The sequence below is a fragment of the Pogoniulus pusillus genome, chromosome 21 (assembly GCF_015220805.1).
Source record: "Pogoniulus pusillus isolate bPogPus1 chromosome 21, bPogPus1.pri, whole genome shotgun sequence".
Lineage (NCBI taxonomy): Eukaryota > Metazoa > Chordata > Aves > Piciformes > Lybiidae > Pogoniulus > Pogoniulus pusillus.
Window position 1 is genome coordinate 12,169,434 of NC_087284.1, and position 20,747 is coordinate 12,190,180.

General features: G+C 40.6%; 1 protein-coding gene across 2 annotated transcripts in view; it reads right to left on the minus strand.

Moving 5' to 3' along the window:
• The window catches only part of CAP2 (cyclase associated actin cytoskeleton regulatory protein 2), a 67,070-nt gene that overhangs the window by 10,285 nt on the left and 36,038 nt on the right, over window positions 1-20,747 (minus strand). For both annotated transcript variants that reach the window (XM_064160968.1, XM_064160967.1), the window contains exons 5-7: window positions 10,910-11,053; window positions 10,563-10,648; window positions 8,360-8,465 (exon numbers count right to left, since the gene is read on the minus strand). In XM_064160968.1, coding sequence (XP_064017038.1) covers window positions 8,360-8,465; window positions 10,563-10,648; window positions 10,910-11,053 — 336 coding nt within the window. The remainder of the gene's footprint in view (window positions 1-8,359; window positions 8,466-10,562; window positions 10,649-10,909; window positions 11,054-20,747) is intronic.

The following is a 20,747-nucleotide window of genomic DNA, read 5'->3' on the forward strand; positions in this document are numbered from 1 at the left end:
GCAGGCAAGGCTGAAAAGACTCAATCCACAGTACTAACTTACTGCAGAACTACCCCATCTAAAACATTTCTCTCAAGTGCCTGTCAGGACTGATGTTAAGGCCAGAACGAGAGGACACAGCCTCAGGCTGCGCCAGGGGAAATTTAGGCTGGAGGTGAGGAGAAAGTTCTTCACTGAGAGAGTCATTGGACACTGGAATGGGCTGCCCGGGGAGGTGGTGGAGTCGCCGTCCCTGGGGCAGTTCAAGGCAAGGTTGGACGTGGCACTTGGTGCCATGGTCTAGCCTTGGGCTCTGTGGTAAAGGGTTGGACTTGATGATCTGTGAGGTCTCTTCCAACCTTGGTGATACTGTGATACTGTGATCTACTTACATAAAAGAGAAAATGTCTCCTTTTTGTCAAATACAAATTCAGTTAGCCAGAGGTTGGTGTGCATTCAGAAACATCAAGGAAATGGTTTGATCTAACACAAACAACTGGGAGGTCATGAACTGTCAGTTATACATAAGCAACATGCTAATTTATATGCAAAAATTAAAATGCTGCTCTTCAGGCTGTTTCAGGCACCTGCAAAGATTCAAATAGAGTAAAATGTAAAGCTATGGTGATTCAGGTCTCTTATCTCTGAAATCTAGCATTTGAGGTTTTAGATCAATTTCTCAATTCTTTTTTCTTTTTCAATTGCAGATGACAGCAAATGAGTTATGAGGAGTACTTTAGTAAAGTAAGTAATCCAACCTTACTTTCAGTTTGCACCATCAGAACTACATGTTTTTGTCTGAATTACAAGCCCTACATAGAATATTAGCAAACAGGCAGAAAATACTAAGAATGAGCTGATAGAAGATTTATGCATCATATTAATAGATGTTAGCTTAGAATCACAGAATGCTTCAGATTGGTAGGGACCTTTAAAGGTCATCATTCCACCTTGTCCTGCAGTAAGCAGGGACATCTTCAACTATGTCAGGTTGCTCAGAGCCCCATCCAACCTGGCCTTAAATGTTTTTGGAGATGAGGCTTCTATCACCTGTCTGGACACCTTGTGCCAGTGTTTCACCACCCTCAGCATAAAAAAATCTCTTTTATTTAGTCTAAATCCTCCTTCTTTTAGTTATGAAACCGTCAACCCTTGTTTTGTCACAACAGACCCTGCTAAAAGGTCTGTGCCCATCTTTCTAGAGGCCCTCTTTAAGTACTGAAAGGCTGCAGTAAAGGTCTCTCCACAGCCCTCTTTTCTTCAGGGGGAAGAAGCCCTACTCTTTCAGCCTCTTCTTGTAGGGGAGGTGCTCCAGTCCTCAGATTATTTTTGTGGCCTCCTCTGGACCTGCTCCAACAGGTTAACATCCTCTTTGTGCTGAGCACTCCATAGCTGGACACAGTAATCCAGGTGAGGTATCACCACAGCAGATAGAATTCTCAGACAGAATCTGAGAATCGCTTTTTCTGTCTTGCCACTGAGTGTCACTCTGATCCCACCTCTCTACAGCAGAGCAGAGAAGGTTTTAAAAGAACAACTGTGGGAAAATTGGGTCGGTTCTGATGAATTTAGCCAGCTGTAAATCACACCATCACGTATTTATTAATGGGAAAGCAACACATATTTACAGAGTAGTTCTTCTATCTATCTTTGTTAAGAGATATAGGTTGTTAAAAGTGCATCCCTGGTAATCAATACTAGAAACAGATATTGCTTAAATGGACTCAGAGGATATCTTTAACCGTTTATGATGTCATTCCTTTCTGCTTTCCACTAATCTGAAACAGCCAACTTTCCATCTGGCTCATACATCTCACATGAATGAAAACTGTAGCTAATTTTTAAGAAGTAAAGTTCTTCTGGGCTGTAATCCCAAACTGATGATGAGAAGGGGCCAAGGTGCTCAGGCTCTTTTATTTTTTACTCCACAGACATATGTTTTGTTTTAAAAAAAGAAGTCTGGCAACTATGAGGAAGTAACTGCTCTCAAGCCTCTTAGTCATTATGCCCCTGGTCAAAGTAGGATGCAAAGGGATAGTATTAGTTAACCTTTAAATGTACACCCTGCGTCAGCCCATGCATCTTCAGCATGGAAGTGCTGTTGCAATTGAGAGAGTCCCCTTTTGGAACATGTTACTATTTCTTCTCAGGATATACTGGAAATGATGTGCTCTCCTTTTAGAGATGTTTCATTGTCGGTGTAGATACATTTCACTCAGAGCATTTCTCTTTACATACTTTGTAGTTAGAGGTTGTTGTTTTAGGCTGGGGACAACTTTACTGGGTCCTCAATTTACAGTGCCTGTCTTCTGCTTCTGCTAGTGCCAGTGATGTTACCTGCAGCAAAGTCAGCACAACTGTCAATTATTGTAACAATAAATTTAAAAAAAGAATGCAAATGGATTTAGTGGCACAATCAATTGTTGCTGCCTGAGGTGCTACAGAGATCTTCCTTATCTGCAACCATGGCAACTGACTCCACTGTGTCCTGGTTGTCTAGAATTATGAACATTGCATTTGCAGTGATTTAAAAAATACTCAGCCAGAAATGGCCCTCACTGTTCACAGTGCAGTGTAAACATGCAGATCTGAATTGCACGGATGCTTCATGGGAGCCCATTTGTAGCAGCAGTCCTAGTGGTTAATAACTTGTAGATTGAGATAAAAATCTGACTTCCCAAATTCCAGACTGACATCTGATTTCCCAAACAGTCCTTATTATTGCTACCTGCATAAATATAGTATTGTGGTTTTCCAGACACTTGTGTGTGTAAGACTTACACCTTCATTTGCAATTAACACCAGTTAAGTTCTGTAAAGGCTGCAAAGATGCATCGTTGAAATTAAGAGGTCAGATTATCTGGATGTGCTGCATACAGCTCAGAGTGGTGGGTCACTCTGACAGTCTTTTTGCTTAAAATGTCAAACTGAAGGCCATCACAGATCACACAAGAGCCTCCAGGCTGAAATGATGCTGCTGAGTAATGCATTGAAGGTAGACCTATCTTCATTTAGCTGGTTGTTCTGTCCCTCAAAGACTGTCACTCTCTAGGTTTGAGAATTAGGGAAAGGAAACCAATGGGTCAAAATGGAAACAGACTTTATTAAATTAAAATATAATTACTCCCCACCTAATACTAGTAATAATAGAAAGTACACAAAGTTATACTCAGCCTATGTTGTGATCACAAGCTGCACACTCCCAGCAGTGGATGCTGGATATTTAGTGCCTTGAGCACCACAGCTCCAGCCAAATCACAGTGGCTGTAGCTAACAAGAGAGTTGGCTGCTGGAGCAGACTGATAGAACAGACTCTCCAGGGATTATGGTCATCAAGAGAAGGGACCATTCCCAGTAAACTTTCTAATTTACAGTAAGCATGACATTTATAGTGTGGAATATTTTTGTTGGCCAGCTTGGGTCAGCTGCCCTGGCTTCTGCTTCTGGTTTTATCACCTGGCTCACTCAAAATTGTTAAAGACCTCCGCATACAATGGCTGGAGACCAGTAAAACCAGCATCTTAGCAACTTTGTTCTTCCCAAACTGGGTGCTGCAGTCTTCTCAGGAACACAGATTTCCCAAACAGAAAACTGGTTCTATGATTCTATCCCGGTAGAACCAGGACGCAAGAAAAGCATGACCAAGGTGGAAGTGAAACTCAGACAGATTTGCCTGTGCAAGTGGATGACTTCTCTCCCAGAACCCTGAAAGAACTATCCTGTGAAAGTACAGACGAAAAGAAAGGATTTTAAATATCCCATTCAAGTTTGGATGTGATTTTGTATGACTGCAGAATATCTTATTTACTTTTCAAGAGTTAGCAGAGGTAGGAAAAAATCTGAGAAACAAAGAATGTCTTTCCCTTCTAGAGCAGTATTGATGAAAAGACCAGGAAGGTGGGACCTATGCTGCAGTCCAACATGCTTACACAAAGGGCAGTTTTCAAATCAGCCTAGCTAAGAGGTTCCAGCTTTCTTTATTGATTAGTTTTGACATCTATTAATATCTAATAGTATTAATAACTCAAGTTAACCAACCTAAATCAATGACAATCAGTTTATTTTCCTTAGTCACTCTTCTAAGACCATTTAGATCCTCAGGCTCTAGAATATTTCTGAACAAAATCCTTAAACTACTCTGGTATCTGGCAGTACTTGTGGATAGTCCTATCCAATTTCAGCCAAAGCACCCTTCACAAAGTCCATTCATTTCTCTTCTATGTAGGGTGGTGTTTGTGAGAGCGGCTGGGAATAAAATAGCACAGTTATATGCCCACAAAAGTTCATCTATCCTAAAGCAGCAGGTGTTTACCAGCTTTGCTATTTGCAAACAACTCTTCAGATTAACTTGAAGCAGATGTTAACAACAACGTATCTTTACACAAAGAGTACTGTGAGCTATTTGGACTAGCAAAGGCTGTTATTTGCAAGCTGCCTTTCTTCCTCTTTTATTTCAGCTGTTTGCCCTGGTGACAGCTGCTGCTCTCAGTGCTGTCAATTTATGTTGATAGCTGAGTGCTCCCATTAACATCTTGGTGTGGTCATTTTTCTCCCATTTGCAAATACATCCCTTGTAAGAATTATCAGGGGGACAGATAACTTCGGCCATGCTTTGTGAAAATGAACATGCAATGAAGCCATCAATTTTTATGCTGCTTTAGCTTTGTATCATAGTGAATCTGATGTGCTTTAAACCTTGCTCCTGGACTTTTCCAAAATGAGGGGAAATAAAATTTACTGAGTAAGGTCCTATCAAGCACAGAAGATGCAGACCTTGCAGCCAGGTAGTAACAGCTCTGTAGGGAATGGAACACTCTGGAAACTTCCTCTAAGGGAAGAAAAAATGTCAGCCTCCAACTAAAACATGCTCTGAATGAGGTGACAGGATCCAGTCTGGTTTTGCTCCTTGCTAGATAGCCCAGAGCCATCTGAGAGAGACCAAGGGCCTTCCATTGACTGTGGCTCAGTAGCTTCCTCTCCCGACAGTGCCTGAAGCTGCTCACAGAGCTGGGTCTAACAAATATGTATTTCCACTGTGCAAGGGTTTGCAGGATTGCAGTGCAACCTCAAAGTACCTTGTGTTTCTGCCTTTGTCTTGTATGACTGACAGAAGGTGAGGAGCTCATTCTCTTTGCTGGCTACCTAGCTGCCTCACTAGAAGAAAGAAATGACTGTCCATGCTGAGGCAGCTGGTTGGTTATAATTAACCTATGTTGAACCTTATTTAATACCCTTGAAATTACAGTACAGACAAGTGTAGCCTTTTGCTTCTAAGAAGCTGGGCCTTGTTACAGCATATTTCTCCAAGAGGCTCCCCCCTGAAGCACAAGGCAACAGCCTGTCTTGTTAGAGAAATAAAATGCTGCCGGTACCTAGGACAAGTGTTCCGGGTGCCATACCGCCAGTGGCTGTTGGTGGTCCCATGCAGCTAGTCATGTCTTTAGGTGTAAAGCCAATCACTGAGAGACATGAGGAATTTCTTTTTATGCCTTATCACAGATGTTACTATTTCTTGAACCATTCTTGCTGAACAATTCCCCGGGTTAGCCTTCCAGGTCATTATTACTATATTTATAGCAGCAAGGAGCCTTAGTCCGTGGCTCATGTCTCTGGGGATATGAGAGGCTTATATGCCAGGCCCTGTACAAACAGTTGCCCTGTTCTTCTGTGTTTATCCAGCTTTAGGCTGACACAGTGGAGCACAGAAAGAGGGGGGAACAAATTTTTTGTGGTGGGAACCTGCTGTAATGTAGCTGCAATGGTAATTTTTACTCAGAACAGATTACAAACATCTATATAAGGCATATAAATAAGTTCTATATGCATTTGTATAATGTACAGTACCTATTTAATTTGTCATTCCAATTAAGGGACCAGAGGAGGGTCACAAAAATGACCAGGGGGCTGGAACACCTCTTCTGTGAAGACAAGTCGGTGGAGCTGGGGTTGTTTACCCTGGAGAAGGCTCTAGGGAGACCTAATAGTGGTGTTACAGTACCTAAAGGGAGCCTGGAGAGGGACTGTTTACAAAGGCCTGCAGTGATAAGACAAGGGCCAATGGTTTGAAATTAGAGAACATTAGTTGTAGATTGCATGTTAGGGGAAAGTTCTGTACCATGAGGTTGGTGGAATACTGGAACAGGTTGCCCATGGAGGTAGTTGAGGCCCTGTTCTTGGAGCTATTCACAGTCAGGCTTGACAAGGCTCTGAGCAACTTATCTAGTGGAGGATGTCCATGCTTACTCAGGGGGGTTGGACTAGATAACTTTTGTAGATCCATTCCAATCCAAAACCATTTTATGATTCTTTGATTCTATTTGTGTGGCTGAGGCAACAGGTAGCTTAGACAAAAACATAAAATCCCTTCCTTAATTTATTGAAATGAACTTCATTTTTCATGGCAGCAGATAAACAGGAATCCTAATGGTTACAACATTCTTAAAAAAAAAATCACTAAAGAAGTATCTCAGAAAAACCCAAAATTGTTTCCTGGTTTTCTCCTTCTCCTCCTTTATAAACTTGCACACATAAGATTACGATAGCGCCCTGCATTGTCTTTTCAAGACATGCACAGACAAAGACAAGAATCATGAAGCTCAGAATATCATGTATCAACCTCTGGGAACAGGTGGATAATACTAAGACTCGTGTTAAGGTGTTTTTTGTGGAAAAGCAGCTTAGCACAACAGTTCTATTACCTACTCCATTTAAGCCACCTGTCTGAAAGGGGTTCTGCTGCCCTGAGATCTGCAATTTACTAGATGAAACAGCTGACTTACAGGGCCTGTGATCTGTGTGAGCTAAAGCATACATGAGCAGAAACCAGGCCAGCCCCTTTTCTTGTTACTGGGTCTCAGCAGATTATTTATCTTCGAGTTTGCAAACTTTGAGGCCCCTTTTAATACACTTCTGCCAATTATCACCTGTTCAGGATTTTAAATGATGCTTACATCTTCTACATCAGCTAACCTGAAATGTTTTATGCAGACAAAGTCTTCTAAATCATTTGAGAACTGTATGGTAATGTAATTGTCAACAAGTAATGTGCTCCCAGAGGTACATTAAACCATCTTTTACTTAGATAAATATTCAGTTAAAAAGAAGACCAATCCCTTATGCACACAGTAAAGTTTTGATAGATGTACCTTTTCTTTTTCTCTCCATTATACATACTTCTATTTTTTTTTTCTTTCCCCATTCCCTTTTCCTCTGGGAGTAGGTTGCATTGTGTTACAGGTCATGCTGCGTTTGACAGCTGTTGTTAAACAAGTGTCTCCAACCTGTCTGAATCGTGTTTGGTCACTGATGTTACAGGGACTGGAAAGGCAAATATTCTCAGACATTGTTGGAGTAAAGGCATAAAACTACTTTCTTTCAGAGGGATGTGGATGTAATTGAGGCAGTCTCCACAAGAGAGGCAACTATTGTAGAGTTGCCAGGATAGTCAGTTTTCTAAACTGACAAAAAACTAAACACTGCATGTTCTCTGAGGAAGAAACAGCTGAGATTAAAGGATGCAATGTTTCCAAGAAAGAAATAGAAGGAAATAGGGTCAGGGAAGGAAAGGTAAAGAGATTGAAGTGGGGCAGGAAAGGAGAGGAAAGGCTGTGACTAAGACAAGTTAATCACTCTGAGAATGTCTACAACTTATCCAAGATGCTGCCCTTACTTCTATCTGAGTGAAGCCTCTGGGATAGCAGCTGTGGTTGGAATTTGGCACTATGGTTTTGACCTTTAGCCTTAGTGAAGTGGCTCAGATGATGGCTTTTTGATTAGTGGGTCAAACTAAACACAGCATAAAAGAGATATGGCAAGGACAGTATATGGGTGGAGCACAGATAGGCATACAGTTAGGTTTGCTCTCTATATATGCATTTCAGAAACTAATTTTCTTTGTATAAAATAAGTTAGCTGCCTAAAAAGTAATAAACTGGAATGTATCCATTCTGTTTCCTTCCCCTAATATTAAATATATATCTTTTATTCCGATTTTTTTCACCATTCCTCTCCTTTCCTTGTCATCTTCCCCCAGTTTTCAGTTTAGTCTGACATGTCCTTTACATTTTTGAGGTTTGTTTTTGCTCCTACCTTCTACTGTATCAGGCCTGGAGAATTGTGTCTGCCATTCTTCATGATCTACAGCTGGGACTTATGGCTATAATCATCCCAAATAATTCTTCCCTCTTCCTCCAAATCTGTACCACAATGGCCTGGCACATATCCACCTGTTTTTCAAACCTTTATTGTCTTGGTTGGAAAGTCCATGGACTGTGACTTCTGTTCCTGGCCTAGATATATATTTTTCCTGAGTTAATGGCCTGCATTAAAAGTCAAAATGGTTACTGGCATTTTATGGTTCTTCACAAAGAAGAGTACTTACAGTTTTACTCCAGGTGAGACCTGTGGTATGATGCTCTTTGATATATGCTTGAAGTTCAGACCAGATGTTCAGATATGACTTCACCCAATCAACATGGCGAGTGTCACTGTTAAAATAGAGACAATATTTCTATGTGTGAACGTGCTTAAACCCAGAAAACATTGCTACTCGTGCTTAAAGCAGGTAAAATCCAGTGTCTGCCTTAAAGCCATAAACAAAAATCACTTAGCAGACAGGCAGCCAACCCAGTGCCGAAAATACTGAGGCCTGCAACACTGGAAAGCTTTTAGATCCTTTCAGATGACAGGACACACAAGGGCAAATGATGTCTCTAGCAGAGAGTGCTTCCCGCTGGAAGGTGTGCCAGCATTCTGTTTAGGCTCAAAGTCAGCTGAAGAAGCATTAAGGGTATATGGAGCTGTGCAGCAGACTCAGTTTCAGGTGATGGATTGTAGAGAATTAAGTATCTGTGGATTGTGTAAAATACTTGAGCTTCCACGTTCAAATGTAGCCAGGGTAATACTGAATCACGTTATAGTCATCAGACAAAAATATTTATACATCAAGGATTTTTAAAGTTCAGGTGACAAGTTGGCTCTGGAATCATTATCTGGAGGGCTTAGTCTTCCAATGGGACAGTAAGTGAAAAACAAGAAACGTGGAGAGAGAGAGAGACAAACTGCTTGTAAGATGGAGTCCTTCGTCAGGAAGGATTATCTCTGGATAGTGGTAGCTATGGACTGGATGCTTCCAAGGATTTGGGTGTCTACCTGCTATTAATGTCTTTTGGAGTTTGATGCTTAATACTGCTGAGGATCTGAGTTAACAGATTGAACCCAAAACCTACTGAAGTCAAGGGAGAGCTTTTCACTACTTTGGAAGTCATTGGGATCTGATTCAATGAAAACAAGAAAATAATTAGTTATTAGGGGGATGAAGTAAATACCTAAATAATGTACACTCCTTAGATCTTTCTGCAGAATAGTACTGCAAAAATTCTTCAGTTCCTCCAGTAGAACTACTTTCAGAAGGTAAACTAAGACTTCAGGAACAGTTTCATTATATTATATATAATAAATATAATGTTTCATATATTATATGAAACATTATATTTATTATATATAATATGAAACCTAATGTATACTATATATTTGTACAGACCTTGTCTTTCTCTACAACTACCTGAAAGGCAGCTGTAGCAAGGTGGGGACTGCCCTCTTCTCCCAAATACAAGTGACAGAACAAGAGAAAATGGCCTCAATTTGTGCAAGGGGAGATTTAGAGTGGTTATTAGGAAAAAAATCTTTACTGAAAGTGCTTAGCCCCTGGAACAGGCTGCCCAAGGAAGCAGTGAACTCATCATCCCTGGAAGTGTTAGAAAAACTCACACATGTGGTGCTTAGGGACATTGTTTAGAGGTAACTTGGCAGTGCTGAGCTAGTGGTTGGATTCAGTCATCTTAAAGGTCCTTTCCAACCTTAATGATCTGTGATTCTAGATACAATAAATAGATATACAAAAGGGTTTTATACATATAAAGCACTCCTCACCAAAGAGGAAAAACTCCATGGCAAATACTGGCTTCACTAGGATATAAAAATTAAGAGCCAAATTATGGCCTCCTGAGGTATCAAGTCAACCGAATTTAGTCACAACTTTTAAAAGAAGGCATAGGAAGGACCTGTAATGTTCCTTCATTTCTGTCAGCTCACAGATCTTCTTCATGGAACATTTGCAAATTCCTTGTGCTCTTTAAGAATAATCCAGTAGTACAGAAAAAAAATGGGGAGCAATGAAATTAGATGCTCGGCGACATACATCTACCACCTAAATGCACATTTTCAAGTGAGGAGAATGTCAACAGTAGGAATGCACAAACAAGACAAGGACATGTAGCAGCTAGCCAGTCACACAGTGATAAGTAAATATGCATTTGCATATAAGATTATGATGCTGGCATGTCATAAATTAAATATAATCTGATAATTTGCAGAAAGTGAAAACAAGCACTGCTTGTGCTACTGCCAGTATCACTGCAACATGCTGCGGGTCAAAGATGAGGAGAGGAAAATATAGAAGGAAGCAGATATTATCTAACACTTTTCAGTTTACAGAATGGTTTCTGTGATGACATCGTGAACCTAACTGGCATGGTTAATGCTCTGTTCTCTGGCTTAGTAGATACTGGGGCTTGGCAACATACCTGTGCTTGTAGTCCTTTAATACCCTGTTAGTATAAAAGGTAGCAGCATCATTCATCTCCTTGACATAAGGGCCTGGTTTAGGAGACTAAGACCATCAGTCCATGGTAGCAGGAAACAACGGGAGAAAGGAAGTAAAACGTCAGTCAGACACCTCGTATTAGGTATACCTGCACACCTATATTAGATACCTGATCTATTAGGTACATTACAAAGCAATTCTTTGGTGTAGTGGATTGAAGAATTATCCAGATGAAACTGCAGAGTTCTGCAAGATTTGGAACTGTTCTGGGCCACACCGCCCAGCAGCACATGTACAGCCCTCCTTGCCACCCTGTGTGTCACTCACCACTGCTATCCACCCTAGGGCAGGTATGCTTTCACTGACAGCTGAGAGGTGGTTGAACATTTTACTTCCTCTGTTCCTTTCTCTGAAGTTCTGGATTTCCTGAATCTTCTCTGATATTGGCTTGAGTAGCATTGCCACTTCATTCTGGGGGAAAAAGAAAACCAAACCACAAGACAAGATGACACTAGTGTTACACAGGGTGGTCCAAAATCAACCTGGAGTTTTACATTGTCTCCCCCTCCTGATCTAATGGTTGGAAAGGTTGGTCAGCAAATTCTCTGCATTCAACTAGCAATTTCATTACCCTTCTTTGGTTTCAGCATAAAAGTGCACAGACATTAATTGTTAATGATTTTGCAGCATGCTTCTCACCTTTTCTCAGGACTATTTGTTTGATGGAATTAAGTGCTTGAGACAACTAATCTTAATGTTCTCAAGGACTAATGCTGTCATGGCACACACAAGATCATGTGTGCTTATGTGATACTTGATCTCTGTCATCTGTATGTCTCTGGCCTGGGGAAGTGTGGCTGGAAAGCTGCCTGGTAGAAAGGGACCTGGGCATTTTAGCCAATAAGCAACTGAATATGCCCAGGTGGCCAAGAAAGCCAGTGGCATCCTGAGTTGTATCATGAAATGCTTTGTCCAGCAGGAGTAGGGAGATGATTATCCCCTTGTACTCTACTCTGGTGAGGCTTCACCATGAGTATTCTGTTCAGTTTTGGGCACCTCAATACAAGAGGGATGTGGAGGTGCTGGAAAGAGTGCAGAGGAGGACAATGAAGCTGGGGAAGAGCCTGGAGAATAAATCTTATGAGAAGTGACTGAAGGATTTGAGGCTGGTTAGTGTAAAAAGAGGAGGCTGCAGGCAGACTTCATTGCTGTCTACAGCTACCTGAAAGGATGTTGTGGAGAGGTTGGTGCTGGTCTCTGCTCACAGGTAAGTAGTGATAGAACAAGAGGGAAATGCCTCAAGCTGTGACTGGGTAGGTTTAGACTGGACATTAGGAAATGTTTTTTTCCCAGCAAGAGTGGTCAGGCATTGGAATGGGCTGCCCAGGTAGGTGGTTGAGCCACCAATCCTGGATGTGTTTATGTGTTTAAAAGTAATTTGCATGTGGTGCTTGGGGATATGGTTTAGGGTGAACCTTGTAGCGTAGGGATATCAGTTGTCTCAGTGGTCCTGAGGGTCTTATCCAACCTGAATGTTCCTGTGATCCTGTGATTCTGTGATTCTGATTCTGCAGTATCTTTCTTTTCACCCTTCCACACGCTTTGTAGAACTTGATGTCACATTAAAATAAGCAGGTCTGTTATGGATCAGCAGAGGTCCAAAGACACTCCAAAAGCATGACAGAAACAGACCCTGCATTTTGAAAAGAGTTTTGAACCAGCTATGAAGCTTTTAATATTTTAGTGGTAATGTAATTTTGACAAAGGCCTGTGCATCTGAAATGCGTGGGGATAATTGGTCTTCTACAACAAAGTTCATTTGGAGAAAACAAATATTTACAGTATTACTAGAAGATTAAAAGACTTCTTTTGCTGATGGCTTAATGACCAGCATAAGACATTAAGTCTGAAAGAGCCCTGAAACCTCCCTGATTTGTAGTTCTTAAAATTTGATTTTGTTGCCATAACATTACAAAGTCTGCAGGAATTCTTCTCTCTAATTTTTGCTTGTTTACAGCACGCTGCAGCTGGTTAGTTCTTTATTTTGCAAGGAAATCTTTCAAATGTGACAGAGTTAACAAAACTGAAATTTAAGAAAGTGCTCGTTTTGCTTTGATTTTATGCCAGCTTTTCTCACATAAAGTCTAAGGGATATTTACAGTCCTTAGCTTACTGTGAATCTTCATGGCCCAGCTCTAGCCAAAAAAGAGTATCAGGGCTAAAAATACAGCTCCACAGATGCCTGGCATATCTAAATAGCACTGGGAGGCAGCACATTTCTGTGGATAGGACACAGAAGTGGAAGTCCATAAATGGGGGCTCCTCTCTTCATAGCTCTCCCACTGAATTATTGCCAGGTTTCAGGAAAGCTTTCTGTGCTTCAACTTCCTAGATATGAAATTATGCTAATATAGCTGGTTTATTTTGTAGAACATGTTGATATCTACAGGCAAAGAGACAAAATTGTGGCCAAATATTTTCCTGAATAATCCCATAAGATCTATGCTTCCTTCTAGAAAAACTCCCAACAGCTTTTGTGTGGGTTTTCCACCACTGGTACAGACAGAATTTCTCTCCCTCATCACAGAGGACTGTCCAGGGGATCAACTGTTTATAATTATGTAACATAATTTCACAGGGAAAAAAAGTGCCCTGTGGAATCTTTGAAGGTGAAGTATATATTGCTAAGGAAAATTGCTCAGTATAATTATTGACTTGGCACTGTAGTGACACCAGGAAGAGCCACAAAGGGCTTTAAACTTTGCTCAGCTCTACCCCATGTAAGAAGACCAGGAAAACAGAACAGCCTGCCTTCCCTTCACTTTCTACTCCTCCTGGTCAAAGGAATAGCAGCCTGTAAGGAACCCCATAACTGAGTCCTGTCTCCCTGCAGTCAGTTCTAAACTTGTAGTTAGTGATTAAACTGCAGATGAATTCTAAGTGTATATGGCATATGGGTATAGAAAGACTCATTGATGCTGGTATTAATCAGTCTTGTTTGACTTTAAAATGCAGAACCAGTTGTGCTGAGGGTTCTAGAAGAGTAATCTGTTGCAATGAATATTAGAACAGCTGGTTGATAATAAAATGTCTATACCGTATCTCTAAGAAAATATGAATTCAAGGAGACGAATCAGAGCTCTTGGAAAAATCTTCAGCATGCCTTTGGCATGTGCTAGATAAAATTTCTTGTCATTTAAGACAGCACAGTTGTTTAATAGAAATTTAATGGTCTTTGTACAAACACCATTCCTATTATAGTATCACTTTTGCTGAAATGTTTAAAAATGCAACAGTGGCACAACCTAGAAATAGCAAAAGTAATTCCCAGCATGCCTGTACCTTTATAACAGTTTTTAAAGCCAAATGATGCTTTAAAATACTAATACTTAAATAGCCAGCTGGCTTTGATGCACATCTTAGAATTGTTATCAGAAAATCAGGAGTAGAAAGACAACCGCAGTGATTAGCCAAAGAAGTTTCAGCATGTGACAAGAACTATCTTAGGCTTCAACTTCAGAGACTTTATTAAAGAGTCTCAGACCAGTCTCAAAACAGCCTGTACCCAACAGATTTTCTTCTCCTTCACGTTTTTGCAATACTCACACAAGAAGTTCCCCAGATGACTGGGTTTAACAGGGCTGGGGCATGTGTACTTCATTTAGGAGCATGGACAAGCTTGTGGGGTTTTGGGAGCTGCCTGTGAAGTCACAGTAAGCTGAGTGGCTCGCTTAAACTTTAGCTGCTGGAACCAGTGATTATTCGAAAGCCTCAGCTTTAATTTGAGGAAGCAGGTATTTCCACAGGACCTGTGTTGCCCAGAAACCTGCCAGCATGAATCACAAAGGCATAAAACCCAATAGGGAAAACAAAATCACAGTTTTTAAAGATCTTCTGTATTTTAAAGATAATCTTACATGGTTTTGGGAAGAGAAATTGTTTATCAAAGAATTTTTATGTTGATGGGTGGCAACACAATTCAGACCTCACTATTGCAGTGTTTAAATCAATGTGACCTATTATGAAAAAATCATGGTGAGGGAACAAATGCTCTTTTGGGTTATGCTAACTGAGAGGGTGGCAACTTTTGGTGTAGGAGCAGGAAAAGAAAACAGAGCATTTGGAATCAGCAGCTCCTTCATTTTACTCAGCTGCAAGCTCAGCATGACTACAACCTTTATTCCATGGTCTACAGTTTTGTAACTTTCTCCTGTGGGTTCAAAACCTCCATCATACTTACAGTGTATTTTTCACAGGCAAGTTTGAAATGCAGAGTTGATATGAATCAGCTTTCTTTATACATGTTGGCAAATTAGTGCAGCCTAATAGGAATGGTGCTGCAGAGCAAAACAGTTGGTGCTGAGGACATGACTTTCACAGTATACATGCTTGGGGGTGGGGGTGGGGTGGTTTGTTGGACTAGCTGTAAATCATGGTTTAGGTGCTGTCTGGGAGTGTATCTTTCATTTAACTCCATCAAAAAGATCCCCATTTTGTAAATAGAAAGACTGCTCTACAGAGTGAAGCACAACACAGGAAATGGGGCTGACTTGAGGGAATAATGTACTCCCACTGTGAACTGAAACTCCAGTGCAGACACAGCCATCATCTCTGCAAACAGCACAGTACAGTCCCATCTCGTACTTCATCTTTTCAAGGAATGAAAGATGTCATGGACAGCATTGCCACACTCAGTTCTAACAATATAAAGGGTGAGATCTCCTCTCAACTGAGACTTGATTCTCTCTATTGTTAAGCAAAGAAAGGGATGACCCTGAGGAATTCTTCTCATCTATTAATAGATGTTACAAGACTGTATATTGGAAGACATTAAAAGTGTGAATAATGCACTCTAGAGCTGCTGCCATTTACTGTAAAGGCAGCCTAGAAAGACACCTTACACAACATGACTGTTTTAAAAGTTAAAGCTGAAGAGCAGAATTGCATCCTGTGTCTATAGAAATAAGGGTCTAGAGAATAGGTCTTATGAGGAGCAGCTGAGGGAATGGGGATTGTTTAGCCTGGAGAAAAGGAGGCTCAGTGGAGACCTTGCTCTCTGTAACTACCTGAAGGGAGGCAAGGTGAGCATCAATCTCTTCTCCCAAGTAGCAAGTGATAGGATGAGAGGAAAAGGCCTAATGTTGCACCTGAGGAGGTTTAGATTGGATATTAGAAGAAGCTTCACTGAAAGAGTTCTCAAACACAGGAATAAGCTCTTGAGGGAAGTGGTTGAATCCTCATCCCTTGCGGTGTTTAAAAGATGCAGAGATGCGGTGCTAAGGGACATGGTTTAGCACTGGACTTGTTAGAGTTAGATTATGGTTGGACAATTCTATGACTCTACAATTCTAAGATACTGGTAGATTCAGTGAGCACCAATGAGATGCATTTTTGCTATGACTGCCTGTGCTTCTGGAGCTAAACCAGTAGCAGATTAACTGTTATTTCCCCTATTTTGTGTTTTGTAAAAGGCAATCTGTAAGGAAGACTTTAAAATAATCACTGCATTCATGTCCCTCTATTATTCAGTTATTTTCAGGATTCAAAGGTCTCCTCCTAACTCACTACAGAGAGGCAATTTATTCTGGTCTCTTTTTCTTAGAGTGTAAATCTTGAGTATAGTGGTGTAACAAGTTTTGTTTGTCAATAGTACAGGATTGGCCACTTCTACTCACTGCTATGCAACAGCAGGACTGTAACACAGAGACAAATATGCAGGAATGTCTGGTCAGCTTCATCAGCACAGAAGCTTAGACACATTTGTGTGCTTCCAAAGTGACTTAATTGGTATTTGGCTTTTATTCCTCTTAGATAGCACATAAATTCTCCATCTAATTCTCCATCTAACAGCCAATATTAGATGTAGCAATTCTGTGCTTTGGGGGAAGAAAACAGGGGAGACCACACCATATTTCCACATAACACATTACTAGTTTAGTCATTTGTGGGTCTGTTTTGGAATACAAGCTCTGAGGAAGGGCAGATGGAGAAGACATAACAGCTTCTAACCAGTGGAGAAATCCAGGGCTTGGTACAAGCTGCCTGCATCAATTCAGAGCAGTGCCGAGTCACTCTGCAATGCTTTTGGCCAGGGCTCTGTCTGGTTTTCACATGGATTTGACTGCCCTGTAGATTGTTTTCTGTCCACTACAGCTCTCTGTGGGCAGTATATTCACCAAGGAAGGGTTCTCCTGCTTTTGGCACACAGGCAACATTCCACATCTAATCAACAATTATACTAACAAACTGTTTTCAACCTTTTGATTTACTACTCTTCAGTCATTGCTGGTGTGATTGTAGGCCAAGTCATTGAGACTCAGGGCATTTCAGGTTGCAAAGTTTGATCAGAAAATGGTGCCTGGTGGAGCCACGGTTGTTCTGTTCACAACATTGGAGATTTTATGAGTCTTGGCTAAGGCAAATTAAATTTCACACAGGGTAAGTCTCAGCATAGTGACATTAGATAGTGCAGGCATCCAGCCTTGCACATTCATGTGCTTCACATGAAATCTTCCCAGAGACAAACTGTAAGGCTGCCAGATTCAATAAGCAGAACTAGAGTCTACATAACTTTCAGAATTCAAAATCTGTTGTTTGTGGTCTGAATTAGACCAAAGAAAAATTAGGGGAAAAAAACTATATCTATATCTATATCTATATCTATATCTATATCTATATCTATCTATCTATATATGTAAAACTAATAATAAAATGCTTTAGACTGAAAAAGATCTTTAAAGATCATCTAGTTTAAACTTCCCAAAGTGAGCAGGGACATCTTCAAATAGATCAGGTTGCTCAGAGCCCCAGCCAATCTGGCCTTAAATGTTTCCAGGGATGGGGCTTCTACCACCACCTCTCTGGGCAATGTATGCCAGTGTTTCACCACCCTCAGTGTAAAAAGTGTCTTCCTTGTATCTAGTCTGAATCCCCCCCTTTTAGTTTAAAACCATCACCCCTTGTCCTGTCACAGCAAGCCCTGCTAAAATGTCTGTGCCCATCTTTCTTCTAGGCCCTCTTTAAGTACTGAAAAGATGCAATATGGTCACCCAGAATCTTCTCCAGGCCGAACAACCCCAACTCCCTTATGCTGTCCTTGTAGGATAGGTGTTCCAACCCTCAAATCATTTTTGTGGCCTCTTCTGGACTCACTCCAAATAACTGTTGAGCTGAAAATCCCTGCATTTTAGTCAGCTGTATCCCCAGTGCTTTCCTTCTTAGAAGATTGTGCTCAGACCAGAAATCCTGGGCTTCAGTTGTGTAAGGCAGAGGAAAGACTATAGTGGTTGGATTTGTGTTTAGCAGAAATAAAGAATATGATACTTAATGGGAAAAGGAGCATGCTCAGTGGGATCTTACGTAGCACAATCTAAAGATGAACTTTGCTGAAAACTAGCCTGGTGATTTTAGGACACAGCAGAATTCCAATAAAGAGTCTGTAGGATTCCCAGAATTACTTAGAAGGTTTGTGAGATGAGGAGCTAGAGAAGATACAGAACATCATCCGTTCTTTCGGAGTGATGCTGTTCTTAGCCCAAATACATGTGTATTGTACTGAACAAGTGCTTCCTGGAGCCTGGTTCTTGCACAGAACATGAACTGCTCAGGAAGCAGTGTCCCATGCTCCTTGTGGTGCTGATGTGAGCCAGGCACACATCCCTGGAGTCACCATCCCTGGAGAGATTTAAAAGATGTGTGAATGTGTTGCTGAAGGTCATGGTTTAGTGGTAGACTTTGCAGCACTGGGTTAATGGTTGGTCTCAGTGATCTTAAAGGTATTTCTCAACCTAAATGATTCTATGATTAGAAAATATAATTAGCTGGAGGATGGTTAAATGCACTTGAGCACCTCTGAGACAAATTTATGAGACAACAGGTGTCGGGGGGCTACCTGGAGACTGGCAACACATTTATAGTAAGGCAATAATCAAGGATTAAAGTCAACCTGAAAGTGCGTAGAAATTTGCAACAATATCCAAACCTAAGCCTGTAAAGAGTCTAAGGGAGCAATGCTAGTGACTGAAAACTGTCAGTTGGTCCATCACTGTGGCTACTGCCACATGTCGTGTGCAGTTGTAAGCTTGCTGATAACAGAAATATGTCAACAGTCTGGCAAGATTTCAGGGAACAGGATTGGGGGAGGGGTTCCCTTTGGAGCTCAGGACTCTCAGGCTCTGTCCCTGTCACTGTTGGCACCTTCTGTAAGTTTGTGACCTGAGGACCTTAAAAGGACTGAACTAAATTCCTCCTTAAGCTATTTCTAGATACAGAGGTGCAGGTTTGCAGTTGTCAACCAGCTGAGTAGAATGGCAGTAAAATTTGGCTCAAAGTGTTTTGCCTAAATAAGTAATAAATTAATGAGGTAAGGAGCATCCTGCTCTTTCTGTTTTTGGAAAACTCTAAAAGTGATCCCAATAAGTATGAGGAAAAATACTGGGAAATAGAATGACATAAGCAAGTCAAGATAATTAGAAAATAACTCTTGCTAGGATGCAGGAGTCCTGTTATTGAAGTACTTTAAAAATAGAAGAAAGGAAAATGAGCAGTCCTACACTGACAGAGAGTAAGGAACTGTACATCTCCATCTTCTGAGAATGAGTCCTTTATTCAAAGAGATTGACACAACTGTTCTGTTCCTACAACAGATATATTGCTTGACTACAAAAACAATTAAAAACCTCAGGATTTGCTCTCATGGCTCTAACTCTAACTACAAATGCAGTTTGTTGAATTTCAGGGTGTTTTCCCCCCTTTTCCTGGAGCAAACCAGAAAACATTCCTTAATCTCTCCATTTGTCCTTCAGCCCTGTCCTCCCACCTGTGTGTAGATTCTAGATCTTTAAGCTAGGTATTTAACTGGAGTGTCTCCCTGCACAATGGTAGTAATTAAATCCATGAGCTCTGGCAGTCATATGAACACTGCATTTTTTAAAAAAGATAAATTACAGAATCATTTATAGTCTGAATTGCATCTGTCATCTGAATCTGTTTGTAGTACTTCTTACCACGACTGTGCTCATCCTGCACATATCTCAAAGAAAAACTTCTTTCATTAACTAGCTGCTGGTATGGGAACAATGGATTATTCATGTCCTCTTCAAGGGAAATGAAACAACTCAGAAAGAGAAGACAGCATTTAAGTTGCCATTCACAAACAATTCCGTGCCATGACTTTGAGCAGTGATCTCTGCATTCACGATCATAAATCAAAAGAACTTCTAATCAGATAAACTTGCACAGGAACACTAGGAACCTTTCAAACTGTCATAAAATAAAACAATCATGTTTCACTCACAATTATATTTGGCTTAGAATGTGTGGAATAGAAAATCCAGATCCAAACTATTTCATAATGTTCTGTGAAGGATTATGTTAAAGTAGATCATTTGAATTGCCTAAGCAACATGTAAACTTGTGGTCTCAAAATAACTTTTAAAACAACTTCTCACAGCAATACTCTCATTTATTTTCCCTCCTCCATCTTCTCTTTACTATCTCACAGACAGTAAACAATTCTAATAAACAGTTTTTGAAGTTTGGCTTCAGAAAATAATTCCTCAGAAATGGATAAAGAATCCTATCTTGCTGAATGAGCCTGAATCCAGCAGTCATTATCTGGGGCACACACAAACTGGAATATCAACCGGTGGTTTTATCATGTGATCCCTTCTACTGCACATACAAATATAGAACATGACCATAAAAAGTAACAGAACATGTTCTCTGTGAAGTAATTTATTGCAGTTGATGCTAGATTGGAATGCCAGCTGGAATTACCTTCTTGGCTCCTACTATTTTCACACACACAGATAATAAAGGCTGTAGACTGCAACAGATTGCAAATGAAAACACATCAACATTATTAACAAGAGGCGAACCTCTGCAAATGCAGCTTCCATGAGCTGAACTGTTTGCAAATGTTGGCTCACGACTCATAGCAGGAGTTAAAGAGCTAAACGAACACTAAGGCTTTTGACATTTTCATAGAGGGGAAAAACCACTACTTCTTGTGTGATACACATTTCTCTCTTTGCTGAGCACAAAATATTGCAGTATTATTATACATGTAGGAGCTTTCTTCTTGTTTAAATTCCTTCTTCATTAGTTTGTAAACTGCAAGAGCTGAGCTAATTTCTTTTTCCAGGGCATTTTCCCCTCACTCCCT